The sequence below is a fragment of the Ochlerotatus camptorhynchus genome, unplaced genomic scaffold (genome assembly GCF_037179485.1).
Source record: "Ochlerotatus camptorhynchus isolate MF236.1 unplaced genomic scaffold, CSIRO-AGI_Acam_v1.1 ptg000056l, whole genome shotgun sequence".
NCBI classification, from domain to species: Eukaryota; Metazoa; Arthropoda; class Insecta; order Diptera; family Culicidae; genus Ochlerotatus; species Ochlerotatus camptorhynchus.
This window is the reverse complement of record NW_027040546.1, coordinates 2,582,073-2,596,305: the sequence shown is the minus strand read 5'-3', so window position 1 is coordinate 2,596,305 and position 14,233 is coordinate 2,582,073. Positions and strand designations below refer to the sequence as shown.

The window sequence follows — 14,233 nt, the reverse complement described above, 5'->3', positions numbered from 1 at the left end:
CTAAATGTTCATGTTTGTATCGTGGCTTTTCGTAACTTTGTTGTGAGTATACGGATGATTCGTAATATTTTCATTACTTCGATTTTTTCACACGAATATATTCGTATTTAGTTTAAGAAATATTCGTAGCAAGAGAGACAGCGCTGCGTAAAATACACGAATGTTCAGAAGTGAATGATTTTGGAATTTTAAACAAATCAAGTTTGTTAGAACGTACGAATATTGTTCGTTGCAGAAAACAACAAAAGAATTCGTGAAGCAAACGAACGCTTTCGTTGTATAAACTAAATTTAATTTTTAGTGCAGAAACTTATCTGAAGACACCACTAGTCTAAAATGCAAGATTCATGAGATAATGACTTTTGACCGTCTTTTCACAGTTCTAGACCACTGTGTGCTGTAGAGTCGTCAGTACTGTAGCCAGTGCTGAGATTTGTCACTGTCATTGACAGACTTTTGCGCGATATTGACAAAATTGTGTGTCACATAGTCAATGATAGACTTGATCCTCAAAAAAATCTTTGTCAAAATCTCATTCATTTTTTCGTCAATGACAAAGATTCACCTGGTAACAGAAAGGGTAATTTCTTGCATTCTGAGTCACATTATTGTTATCCAAGCTGTTCAGGCGTAGATGCTTGTTCACTTTAATGTCTTCATGTAATTGTTTTCCTCAAGCCATTTAATTTCATTTTAAATTTAGCTTATAAGCAAATCAGCATATGTTCGTCACTGACAAAAATGCCACTGACAATTGACATGGTTTGCCTTGACGATGACTGTTAGCTCAAACGAGTGACCAAAGCAGAATTTTGAGTATCACCGTGTATTGTCGAAATTGTGCAGCACTACCTGTAAAACGCTGTACAGATTGGAGGGTTATAACATGTCAGGCATAACATTTGATAAGCGCACAAAAGCATTTGTAAACAAACTTTCTAAGGCCCTTTACACGCGACCTAAAGTACGCCCACGCATACCAATACCACTTTTGGAAAGGTGACAGTTGCCCCTATCCGATGATGTTGTTGGTTTGCGTGGGCGTACTTTGGTTCGCGTGTAAAGGACCTTGGAAAGTTTGTTTACAAATGCTTTTGTGCCGTTATCAAATGTTATGCCTGATGTTATAACGGTTGTCAAATAATTGCAACACAAAAACCAACATCAAGATAGCGCTAATGTTAATGTGGCCGTTTAAAAATGGAACAATTTTTATTATGACTCCCGCTAATCTGCATGCCGTGCAAACAGGGTTACTGATATTCGCCTCGTACTATTCGAAAGCGTTTGTCATCTCCGAACGCTTTCAACGTAACGGGCTTAAAGCTTGAGTTCACGAACGAACCGAATACTGTCATTGATGAGAGCCTCTGTGAGTGACCGGTGGGTGATGAATTTTCGTGTTGTTCGTGCTGTCTTTCATTCCGTCTTGTTTTATTATTGTCCTTCTTCAATCCGTTGTATTCGGACACGATAAGTAACGACAGTGAAGATTCTTCACCGCGAATAGTTTTAATATTCACCGTGAATATTATTGCATAGTGTTAAAGATGAGTGAAAGTTTTAAGCGTCGATCTGGAATTTTAAAAAGAAAGATTTCTGACGCAGTGGAAGTGATCCGCGATTCGTCTAGCACAAAATATCGTTGCTTGGCGAACATAGATGCGGAACGAAGATATTGCTAAAATTCAATAAAAAATCCCTTGCATCATTTGTCGATGATTTCATCATCTTTTCACGCTACTGTAGCGGGCGTTTTACCAACTCTCAACGTAGTGTTCTAGATGCACTTTCACAGTTATTAATTGAGAGTTTTTGATGCCATCACCAATGCATGAATTTGTATATTGTGTGGTAAACGCAATGATATTCTATGCCTAGGGAAGTCGAGAAAATTTTCAACCCGATAGATAACGGACCGGGACTAGACCAAGGTCAAATTTCAAGTCAATTTCTCGACCAACAATTGAAAACGGCCGATCAGTATTTGTAAACAACGCAAACTAATTGATTGATTTGCATAGGAGATCCACGCTTTTTGAGGAAAGGGTAAACGAAGTTATGTTTACACAAACTAACAGGCCCTTTACAATAGTTGGTAAATATATCTTTATCTAAATAATTTTATTTGAAGACAGCCCAACAAACATTGAATGCTGAATATGAGCTTATACAGGCCGAAATTTGCTTCTTCTGCTTCTTGCTAAAAATTGGCTTATTCAGTTTTTAATCAGCTCAAATTGTTTGTTGGGAGATTACCCATTCCAAGTTTTTTCATCTGATTCCATGTTTGTAATATACACACGCTATTTCAAAACTACCATAGTGACAAATGAACAACATCGACATGAATCCGATTGACTTTGTTCATTTGTCAACTTGTCACCCCTTACATAGTTTACCCATTTTTGGGTAGGTTCAGTTTTGACCGATCTGGGTAGATTCTACCCAAATTTGTAACTGTTCATGAAAATATAAGCAGAAAGAGCTGTCGCACGGCATGTTTTTGAGTAAAAACGCAATTGACCCCTGCTACAGGATACCTCGGGGGTATCCCGTGATTCCAAGAACTGCCAATGTGGTCACTGATCCATTTGAAGTTTAATGAATGCCTATTCATGAAAAACTATGAAGAATGAGCTATCGCACGGCATGTTTTGGTGTAAAAACGCAATTGTCCCCTGCTCCAGGTTCCCCCGGGGGCATACTGGATGTTCTGAGAGTGGCCAATGTGGTCAATGATGTATTTAAAGTTTATCGAAAGTCTATTGGCGAGAAACCATGAAGAAAGAGCTGTCGCACGGCATGCTTTGAGTGATTCAATGATCTGTCCGCATGCAGAACCCTCCACCAGAACCGATTCCAGGGAAATGGCCATATCACGGTTGAATATGGGCCGATTTTAGTTCTTGGCATACGATTCGCTTAAAAAATGGTTCTTCTTTCGTTGCATTCAATAAAAATATATATACTTAACCAGCATCATATATAAAATTTCACCAAAAATTTAGCAAGTTAGACAAGCCTTCCGGAAACCCGGAATATCTCCGGTATCCGGTGACCAGGATTATTTTCGTGGCTACACTGTAGAACAATATTAGTATTCCAGTCAAATGCTCTTGGAAGATTTAAAATCAGATCATATTTGACGAAGTTACAACACTCCAAATTTGACCAAAAATTTGCTTATCCTAGTTATTTTGAGTTACCCCTGTATTTCTATTTTATGATCAAAAACATTTCTCGATTACTTTTTCAAAGGGACGTATCAGCTTTTGTAAACAATGCATTTGATCGTCGATTTGGTGTAACTGGTAGCTCGTACACGCTAACTTACACCATTAACAGGTAGGTAAACATTACCCCTATCTGATGGTAGTGTTAGCATGCGTGAGCGAGCTACCAGTTACGCCAAATCGACGATCAAATGTATTGTTTACAAAAGCTGATACGTCCCTTTGAAAAAGTTATTGAGATTTGGTGCAAAATGCACTCCTAAGTTTGGGGTTAAATCATCCTTTAGTAAACAAGCTTGTTTACGTTCAATTCTTTCTTCATAAATTGTGCGCAACGTTCCGAAGTCTACTAAGTGGTCATGGACCTTAGAACAACTACGATCGGAACTGGGGGCAGTCAAAAACGAAGACGTTCTTCTGCATTAATTGGTCACGATAAGGAGAGTCATATTGCCCCATTATTGTAGTGCATTTTGTCCCATTGTTGGGATGCATTTTGCCTCATTATTATGGGGCGTCTTGCCTCTTTGTTGTAGTGCATTTTACCTCAGCATGGGTGAATTTTTCCCCGATTAGTGGCATTATTTTATGATGCCCTAAAATCATTTTTTAAGGTATGTTTTCAAAGTTTCCATATATGTTTCGAATATAAACAACTAAATAATGCTTAAGAAAATTTATGCAATACATGATATTCACTGTTGCTTTTAATTTTAATGGGAAAACACCTTGAGTTCCTTAACTGGTGCATTTTACCCCAGGAACCCCTACCTGAACAAGATGTTGCTGCCTGTATTTTATTTGTGCAGTTCCAGATGCTCACGCTTCATTCAGAAGCATTCGCTGCGAATATTATTCGGCTGCGAATCAAGTTGCTGTCAAATTCGTCGAATCAATTTTCGTGCAGTAATGAACAGTTGGTGAGTGACGCTTGCTTGATTGCGAAAGGTGGTAACTCAGCGAATGACAGATAACAGTAGGAGAAGCGAAAAACAGAAAAGGCACGGGCCATTCGTTGCTCACAAGGATTAGTGCACGAAGAGAAAAGCTTTTACTGCAGCAGAATAATACCGTTGGTGAGCAGTAGAAAAGGCGAAACACGATTCGTTGCGAAGATCAGCAACCCTGCGTGCAAATTAGAACCGTTAGAAGCCTATTGTTGTGTATGGAGGTCTCCATACACAACAATAGGCTCCTATCGTTTCTAACGCATCGCAACAATAGGACTGTTTCCCATAAGCAAGGCCTCACTATCCATCTAATGCACACGAAAACGGTTTTAAATTAATGACCTCAAATTAAGCATTCATAAGAGTATCTATCTACATCGAGTTGCATAAACTGACAAAAGACAAAGCCATTAAGTCTAGAGCTATGGTAAAATAACAAAGTACAATTTGAAGCAAAAGCTTTTCAAAACTAGAACACTAGAAATGACAAACATTAAGATAAGAAAAACAAAAACATAATCAATCCGAAAATACTTAAAATATCGAGAATAAAAACATAAATTTCGGTCAACCGTTGTTGTAAACATAAAGGAAACAAACGTCATCGAATGTAAGACATAAACGTTCGCTCTGCGTGGGACTGTCGCAAATGCTAACTGATCTAGGAATTTTCTTTTCTACTAATTTCTTCTGAATTATTCATCCCATACTCAAACGAGTGGTGTGATTTAGAAAATTTCTGCCAAATGTCAAACAGTGTGAAGTGAATCTCCCATCAAAATCACACCATAACGAATCGTTTCGGGTGCATAGCTCTACGAATGAACGTACGAAATTTGTGTTTTTAGTCTTGTGCTTGCCCACAACCCTCGGTTGTTCGTTAGTTAGTTGGGTCTAGGTTTTTTTTTTCATAACAAAGAAAATAAAAGAAGTTTGAGCGAGTGTAAGTTTGCATTTAATCTAATACCTGTAGATCCGTCACATCCCTCTGCGTGTGCTGAGCAACCGGGCCCTACCTCTCCTATACGTACGTGTGTATGAGTGGATGTAAGTTAAAGTTTATGAGTGTAAGTAAACGAAATTTGCACACGTTTTTCGATTGGTTCGGTTCGTAGTCGGTGTTGATCAATTGTGTTATTGTTGTATTGGTTTCAATCAAAAAATTCGAGTCGAATGGTCGGATTCAGTTGTTTTTTGGTTGGGAAAAATTTGTTTACATTGATTCAAGTAGACAGACAACCGGGTCGTTATTTACGAATTCGTAAGATAGTTGTTGGAAAGTAGAAATATGAGAAAACAATATCAAACTTATATCAAATATAAAATTATTGATTCTATACAATATCTACAGACACTGAGGAAGGAAAAGTAGGAACAGAGAAATCGGGGACAAAAACGGCTCAAAACTCATTCACACTGTGAACTCAACTGTGATTGCCAAATCAATAACTCAAGTGGACAGAGCGGAGAGCAACTATACAGGGAATAATAATACACACGCACGCATACAGAAACCGAAAATTTGGTGGATATGAAATATTATGAAAAATGAAGAACAGGAAATGACAAATCGTAACACTGATTCAACTACTGGGAAAACATTGTGTATGAGTGTATGTGGGCACGAAAATTCACAAACACATAAAAGTGAGCCGTGATAAATGTCATTGTCAAAAAATCCCCGCTATGGTTTTGCATACATTCAGGCGCTATCGATCATATTTACACGTCCACAATCGATTAGAATTCCGCAGCCAAATCAATTTAGATGTAATTGAATCGATAAGCTAAACAATAAACATTAAAGCAATGAAACGAAAATAAAAAACAAAATCCAATCACTAATTGCCATTACGCGATTGTTTATTTATCTTCATTTCCTCCTGTTAGTATTCATGGTACGGCTTCCTGGATAAAAGAACTAATTTGAAATTCCAAAGCCGAAAAAGTGTCATCCGGAATAGGAATCGTCCGTGCCATTATTGCATACGCTGCTTCGCTATAGGCGGCTTGAACTGGATCCTCTTCAGACAACTGTGAGCCTCCTTGCTCTGCCAATGGCAACGGAGAAAGTATGATAACATATCATCGCCGCCCGCCGGAAAGCAAGAAAGCCAATTTGGGACGAGGAAAACTGCTTCAAGGCATCGCCATGATTTGCAATGCAGGGACAGGGTTGGGGCTCCTTTGGGTTTCATTCAGGTGGCAAGAAGTTCGAGGGAAGAGCAACAGTATGAATATTTATTGAGTGGGTAATCGTGGGATAAGAATATTCATAATTTGGTAGGATTCTCGGACGGGGTAATGGTTACGGTCGGATGCTATGGGGAATAATTGTTTGGAGGCATTTTGCTTCAGAAAAATATGCTTATCCATTTGTTTTTCATGAGATCTTCGTAAGTGTTAAGCGATTCCGCCAATTTTGGAATTAAGAAAATTGCTATATCAAAAGCATACTCTCTACGTTGTTTTTTGGGTGCTAATAGACGAGTGCACGGATGGATTTGAGTTAACTCACTCAAGAAACAGTGGCACAAGCTGCGGGCAATGTTTGCTAGTCACTAACTGAACACTAAATGTTCATGAATAATGAACGTTTTGTGTTCTGCAGAAGATTTTGAAGAGGAAATTAAAAAAGAATTCTGTACTGGAAGAGCAATCGATCGTTCCTCAAGATCTTCAATGAGGAAATCGTCATTGGATATAGGTATGTGCGAGGTTTAATGAGGCCAGGGAGGGCCGTGCCACCAAATGTCGGTTTCCAGTGGAAACTTTCCACCAGTTGAGTAGGCAGCATTCCACGAGAAATAATATCCGAGGGGTTTTCTAATCCGGAAACGTGTCCCCAAATTCCATGCGTTGTTAGATGCTGAATTTCGGAGACCTTGTTGATGATGATGACTGAGACTACCACTCATGTAGCAAGGCGCCTGCACATAGCAATGGGCAGTCCAATCTGGACGGCTTGATCAAGTCCCACTAACAAATCATATTCAGCTTGGCGCTGTATGAAGGGCCAAAAACGGAAGGGTGGATCCGTAAGATGAAACACCCACACGAAACCCACCAGGAACAGAATAAGAATCTTCTTCCAGCAACCAAGATCATATACGCAACGGAACAAGCCCTCGTCCTGAAGGATGCCCCATGAGTGTGGAGAAGAGCCCGTCCTCTATCCACGAAATGTTAGCAACAGGAAGCTGGCAATCCCACTTTCCCTATCCAAATCGCTTAAATCGGTAGGACCTTTTCTTCCCTTTTGTATTTCTCAGTTTTAGTTTTTCAAAATTTGCCATCAAAATTCTGCTTTTCCTAGTCAAAACTGACACTTTTGTACCATATGTTAATGAAGGTGCTAAAAAAGTTTTATAAATAAGTTTTCCTAGCTCCCATGCTGGTTTTAATTTTTTACAGAACTCTACCACAATTTGACTTGTTTTATAAGCGTTCAAGCATCTCTGTCTAACTTTGAATTTATTATCATATAGAGTTATGGCAGTTAGCGATTTAGATTTATCGTAAGGAAACCTAATAAGGACTTGAAATTTATCAAAATTTACTTCTAAACCTAATGTCAATTTTTTTTTCAAATAATGCCTTAAGTATTGCTATTAAGATGCAGAATTTCGGAGACCTTGGTGGCTACAAATGTCTTCTAGTGTGAAGGAGTCGCTGCCAACCAATGTTGCACAATGGTTGAGTCGACCCAGATCAAGGATTTGACGTTTCAATTTTAGACTTAGTTGTACTTTCTGGAAGAGGTGGCTCAGTAGTAATGCACCGGAGAGTTCACTTTCTTCTGCTTCTTACTATTTCCCAGATGAGCAACCTTCGACTTAGAGGTTGATACTGCACGTAAATAATTACAGGCTCCGAACGCCCGTAATAAAGCTTCGCTGAAACCGTGTACTTCGAGAATGATAGGTTCAGGAATCGATATGACCCGTCGTGGAACAGTGATGGTTCCAGCAGCCCCTGAACTGCAGCCAACGATGTTGAAGTTCTTCTTCTAATGGTTCGTCCCAGGTCTTCTTAGTTGCCCAGCACTTGGCGAGTACGATGACAGGGCCTACGAGTCCTAGGGGATCGTAGAGTACGATACGTTTGGTGATGACACTCTCTTCATTCCATTTCGGTACGTGGAAACCGAATTCGTCGGAGGCTGGTGTCCACTTGAGTCCTAGGGTTTTAACCGTTGAGGTGGAATCTACTAAGAACGGAACTTTTGTTGCGGAGTTCAGCTGGGATACTTTCCAGAATTTCTGAGGAGTTAGATGGCAATTTACGGAGACCGGGTGATTGCAACTACTCAAGGAGCTGAGTGCATAGAGTTTTCCCTTCGTCCACGTCGTAAACTCCGCTAATCATATCATCCATGTAGTTAGAAATCGTCGGCGAGAACCTTTGCGGCAAGTGGATGAGATGACTGGCCTTGTTTGGCAAGCTCTCGAAGACGCTTAGTGGCTAGGTAGGGTGTGTAGGGACCAGGTTCCAAGCCGGTTCCGCTCTTGTGTGCCGATCCGTAGTCCAGTATGTGCCGTTAAATTTCCCTGCCTTCCTCCAACTCTCGTCCGTATCTTCTCTGTCAAAACTGTTCACACCTATATAAGTTGCTCAAATCTGAGTAATCAACACTCTAAACATAAAACGATCAAATGTGGATGTTCCGTACATGACAGTCCTGAGCTAGAAAACCCGGATTGGTCCAACAGGTTTATCTTGCCACAGAATTTCCTGGAGAAGTCGGTCAACGAAGTTCATCCATATTTGACGATACATTTCTCAATGTCAGAAATAATGACATATTTTAGAAAACCAACCTGGAGCTCCCTTCGGTGTCCAGGGTCCGCTGGTGCGGAGCCAGAGGTTGGAACCTATCCGGACCCACTACTGACTTGACGATAAAGAGGAACTTCAAAGCAGGAACCAATTCACCTGTACTTATGAGATCGGTCGCAGAGCTCCAGAGAACCAGGTATAATAATTACACCATCCGGTACTCCGATGGCTCAGTCTCGTGTGGCGGTTTCGGCATCGGAATCTCGGATCCCCATATGTCCATATGCCATCGACTACCGAATCAATACTCCATCTTCTCGGCGGATGCTTCCGCTGCCTTCATCACCGCCACTACTCCTTCAAATGAGCCGATTGTCGTATTCACTGACTCCGCCAGCGTAGTACAAGCCCTCGACTCTGATCTAGCCAAACACTCGTGGATTCAAGCCATCCAATAATACGCACCCAGAAACACCACCTTTGTCTGGATCCCTGAACACGTTGGCATTCGCGGAAACGAGGAGGCAGACCATCTAGCGGCCTCCGGAATACAAGCGGTCCTATTCCCAGCAGGGGATCTAAAAACAATTGACTAAAAACGCTATCTGGAATTCATGGTCAACCTCATGGTCCCATTCGAGGGACCATTTCACTAGAAAAAAAATAAGGGTGACACTCGTAAGTGGATCATGTCGAGGCTCAGAACGGGTTACACTAGAATATCGCACAATTTCTCCGGGAACGGCCTTTCCGGAAATTTTGTGAACTCTGTCGAACGCCTCACTCTGCCACTGCCCACAATATTCAGGGTCTCCGTGAATGCTACGACAATTCAGGCAGCATCAGATATGCACTTAGCGACGATCCGGCCAGGACTGCAGCACTGATTGGCTTCCTTCATGTGGTCGGCCTCTTTAACAAAATCTAATCGCTGCACCTTAAACTCTGACCACCACAACGCCAATGGATTCACTTTACTCATAAAAATGAACTACGCTCTACGTACCTACGCTGCTTTACCGCAACGAAAAAATAACAATGACTCCCGGTAGCCACACAACAACTCTCGAATATCTCACAGAAGGACGCGATTAAGGAGAGTACTAGACAACAAGATGACTACAACATTGACAGCAAACAAACATTTCAAACTCTGCAAAAGAACCTCTCTGTGTTAAGGGGACCCCCTCTGGGGCCTCACTTGTTTCTGGAGACTCCCTTCCGGGATCCCCTACACCAAACTCTGTAATTTGGGGAGTTCCCTTCTGGAACTCCCTACCTTTCTAACTAGGGAAACCTCTTTCTGGGGTTCATCATTTAGGGATATTCCTGAGTCCGTGGCGCACGAAGCATAAAAAAAAACCCCGTAGTTTGGTGGTAAGACTGTCTGGGTAAACCACGCAGTGATGTGCAAGGAAGTAGGTGAACGACGGGCTTGATGAATCGTTGGGAACTTCCTCCATGTGTCCAAGCTCTGGAGGTATTCTTGAATGAAAGCCGAATATGCTGATTTGAGCGAAGGATTTGCTTCGAGACGACGACTCAGCAGCAGAAGTCGACGTTTGGCAACATCGTAGGACTTGCCGAGTTGATGCAAACAACAAACCGGCCACTGAGTGTGGCCCTAGTGGTTGGTGCATCGAAGTGAGCCTCACAGGTTGATTCTTCGACGGACATCGTGCTGGAAGACTCACACGATTTCCAAAATCTTCGCTAGCTGATTCTCCAAGGATTGTGTGCTGCAGACGTGAGCGCCGACTGGTAGATTAGACGGTTGACGAAGACCAGCTCTTCCGGAGACTACGTAGTCTAGCTTTGTTTTCTGCAACACTGGCTTCCCTGGTTCTAGTTTCATGAAATCTTCCAGCAGCAGATCATATCCACGGATGCAGGTTCGTGGAAGTTTGGATCTGCAAGTACGATGTCGAATGGAGACATCCACAGTGTTAGATGGAAGATGGTGCGTAATTTCACTGAGGGTGTAGATCTTCAGTGGGAGTGGATACTGACGAAGACAGAGTGATTTGCTACAGTCGTGGAGCCTCCAATGTCCTCGATGATATGATGGTCTTTAATCTTCCTTGCTAGTAACCGCTGAATCAACCGTTCGGAGATGACGTTAAGCTGGGAGGCTGGATCGAGGAGGGCTCTGGCCCACAATAAGAATCCTTTTTAATCGATGACCTTTACTAAGGCTATCTGCAGCTGGACTGTTGATGGAATCTTGCGAATATTTACAACCAAGGAGGTGGAGCAGTGGCTGAGCGACGGTAAGGCAACATGAACAAAGATGGCGGAGGAGGATGGTTCGAACCACTCACGCACTGGAGCTGCAGTTCTTGATCTGGTGATCAGGTGAAAGGCAGTTGATACAGAGGAACTTATTTCTTACTAACTCGTGCCTTTCAGCTACGGACAAATTGCGGAATACATCGCATTTGAAAACAGAATGCGATGGCTGCTGACAAAACGGACATGGTTTGGATGGGGAGCTAACTACAGAATGGACGATACTAACTTGTTATAACTCTGTAGTCTGAACATATTAGTAGAAGCATAACTTCTTAATTTTTTTTAATTTAATTAAAAATATAATGTTACATTTAACTTCTCGGTGAAGTTCCTAGGACTACTCGTGGAAGTCCATAGGAGTTCACATGACTTATCTGAGAAGATTAAAATACTTCTAGGGAATATCCATAGGACTTTTCGGGGTTTTCCATAGTACTTCTCCATGGAGTTCCTAGGGCTGCTCGGGGATGTTCATAGGACTTCTCGAAGAAATTCAGAAAACTTCTCGAGGATGTCTATAGGACTTTTCGGTAGAGATGCTAGGACTCCTCGGGGAAGTACATAGGAGTTCAAAGATTTTTCAGCGAAGTTTAAAAGACTTCTCGGGGAAATACATAGGAAATCATAGGACTTCTCGGGAAAGTTCTCAGGAAAGAATAGAAGACTTCTAGGCAGTGCTGTGCATTATCATAACGGTTATTGTAAATTGACGGTCATCCTCGCATAACCATCACATCTAAAAAATGACGGTCAACTAGCATATCATTTGGAAACACATCTACCTCACTAGACCGTCTTCATAAAAGCAATCCATGACAGTTAGATTAAATGACAAGGAGAGAGTACTTCCCTTCCGAAGGAAGACGTGACCAGAGATTTTTATGCCTCAGAAAAATCCCACCGACCAGGACCTGATGGAGTTCCATCTGTATTTTTGAAGAGACATATTGATAGCTTGTTAATTCCGCTTCATCGCCTGTTTCGAATGCCTCTCTCCAGAGGTATATTTCCATCTTGCTGGAAATTTGCGCTCATGTTTCCCGTTCACAAAAAAGGAAGGAAGCGAGCTGTGGATAACTATCGAGGAATTACATCGCCAAGTGCCGTTTCGAAGCTATACGAGCTAGTGATTATGGAACCGTTGCTGTCCGATTGCAAGCAGTATTTGAGTGCTGATCAACATGGGTTTACTGTCGGCCGCTCTATAACCACCATCGCATATAACCGAAAGCATGTCGGATCGGGTTCAAACGGACGTTATTAATTCAGACCTATCCGCAGCATACGACAAGTTGAACTATGCTATTGCGATTGCTAAACTCGGCAGGCTCGACGTATGCGGTAATCTTCTGAGTTGGTTTCGATCATATCTTACCGGTCGCCATACGAGATTGTAGATCAGCTAGCTTCTTCGCCACATCAGGTATACCTCAGAAAAGCCACATGGGACCTGTAATGTTTATACTGTACTTCAACGACGTGCATCTGGTCATCGAAGCTCATCGGTTATCATATGCAGATGACCTCAAAATCTTCCTACAAATCTGCTCCATTACTCACTGTCACTTTCTTCAACGTCAGCTGAATGTATTAGCTAGTTGGTGCAGGTTAAACAGAATGGTAGTGAACCCAGCCAAATGCTCAAGCAACACATTGCATATGTTGTCGATAAGGCGTCAAGAACTTTAGGATTCATTTTTAGGATAGCTAGTTAGTTAGTTATCTTTATTAAGGAGACTTTCAGCCGAACGCTCCTCAAGTCACAAAGTTGAAAAATTGAGGAGTGCTCATAGGGGACACTTCTCAAAAGAGAGGGATGGTTCCTGAGAGGAGTTTCCTAAAATAGAAAACTTATGACAGGGGAGAGTTCAAGTTCATAGCGATGGTCGCGGTTATTGAAGGTGTTCCTGATGGTGTGATAGTGGTGGTTGTTTCTATCCGCGGTATGCTGTAGGCAGTGATGACTCTATCGGGTGGAGTTATATCTGGTTGTACAGGCCTGTCTCGCGGAGAAAGGCCAATAGCACAGCGGAACGACCGGGGTCCTTGCTGAGGGTATTTTTTATGTTGCAAGCAGAGTTGCGACCTATCACAATCACCATCATCAAACAGCTGATGGTAGTAACGCTTTGTACATTCCTATCAATGTGCTCGTCGAAGCTCTCTCCATGACCATCCATCAAGTTGACGAAAGAAGTAAAAAGCAACTGGTGAATCTCGTCTTCTGTTGTGATCCATCACCGATCTGGTCATTCCTGACAATCAAGACACTCATCTGTGCTCGTTTTGAAGCAGTTGCTGCTTTGCTTGCTTATTATTATTATTATTATTATTATTATTATCATTATTATTATTATTATTATTATTATTATTATTATTATTATTCATCGGACAAACCACGGTCTACATGAATTAACTTACACTAGGCACCCTTAACACTATAGCATTGATCGAAGTCGTTGAATGAAAACATTAATACTAACATTGAAATCAAATAGATAAAAAACTTGGTTGAATTAAACACACATTGCCCTAATAGGTTCATTCTGAGCATAATCGGTCCTCTGAAAGTTAAGCCTCAAGATCTGCCGTTGACGGAGTTGTCTGGGTGTAATACCAAGGTTTATTCGAGAGAGTATGTCGGGAGCGTCAATTTCTCCTAACAGCAGCTTCGCAACAAATACTGCTTTCTGTTGGCTTCGCCTGCTTTCCAGAGTTGTCATTCCTAGCAGGCGACAGCGACTCTCGTACGGTGGTAAATCGTTTGGGTTATTCCAAGGCAGGAACCGGAGCGCGTATCTTACGAATCGTGATTGAACTGCTTCTATCCTTTTTATCCAGACCTCGTGGTGAGGACTCTACACGACAGAAGCAGATTCTAGCCCGGAACGTACAAGGGAGTAGTACAGTGATCGTAAGCAGTACGGGTCGCGAAACTCTTTCGAAATGCGGAAGATGAATCCCAGATTTCTGTTA

The 14,233-nt window shown here is 41.6% G+C and overlaps 1 protein-coding gene across 6 annotated transcripts in view; it reads right to left on the bottom strand.

Moving 5' to 3' along the window:
* The window catches only part of CASK (peripheral plasma membrane protein CASK), a 225,635-nt gene that overhangs the window by 21,614 nt on the left and 189,788 nt on the right, over positions 1–14,233 (bottom strand). For 3 of the 6 annotated variants that reach the window (XM_065239567.1, XM_065239570.1, XM_065239569.1), the window contains one exon: positions 5,154–5,207. The exons of the other annotated variants lie outside the window; for them this stretch is intronic. In XM_065239567.1, coding sequence (XP_065095639.1) covers positions 5,154–5,207 — 54 coding nt within the window. The remainder of the gene's footprint in view (positions 1–5,153; positions 5,208–14,233) is intronic. 6 annotated transcript variants of the gene reach the window in all.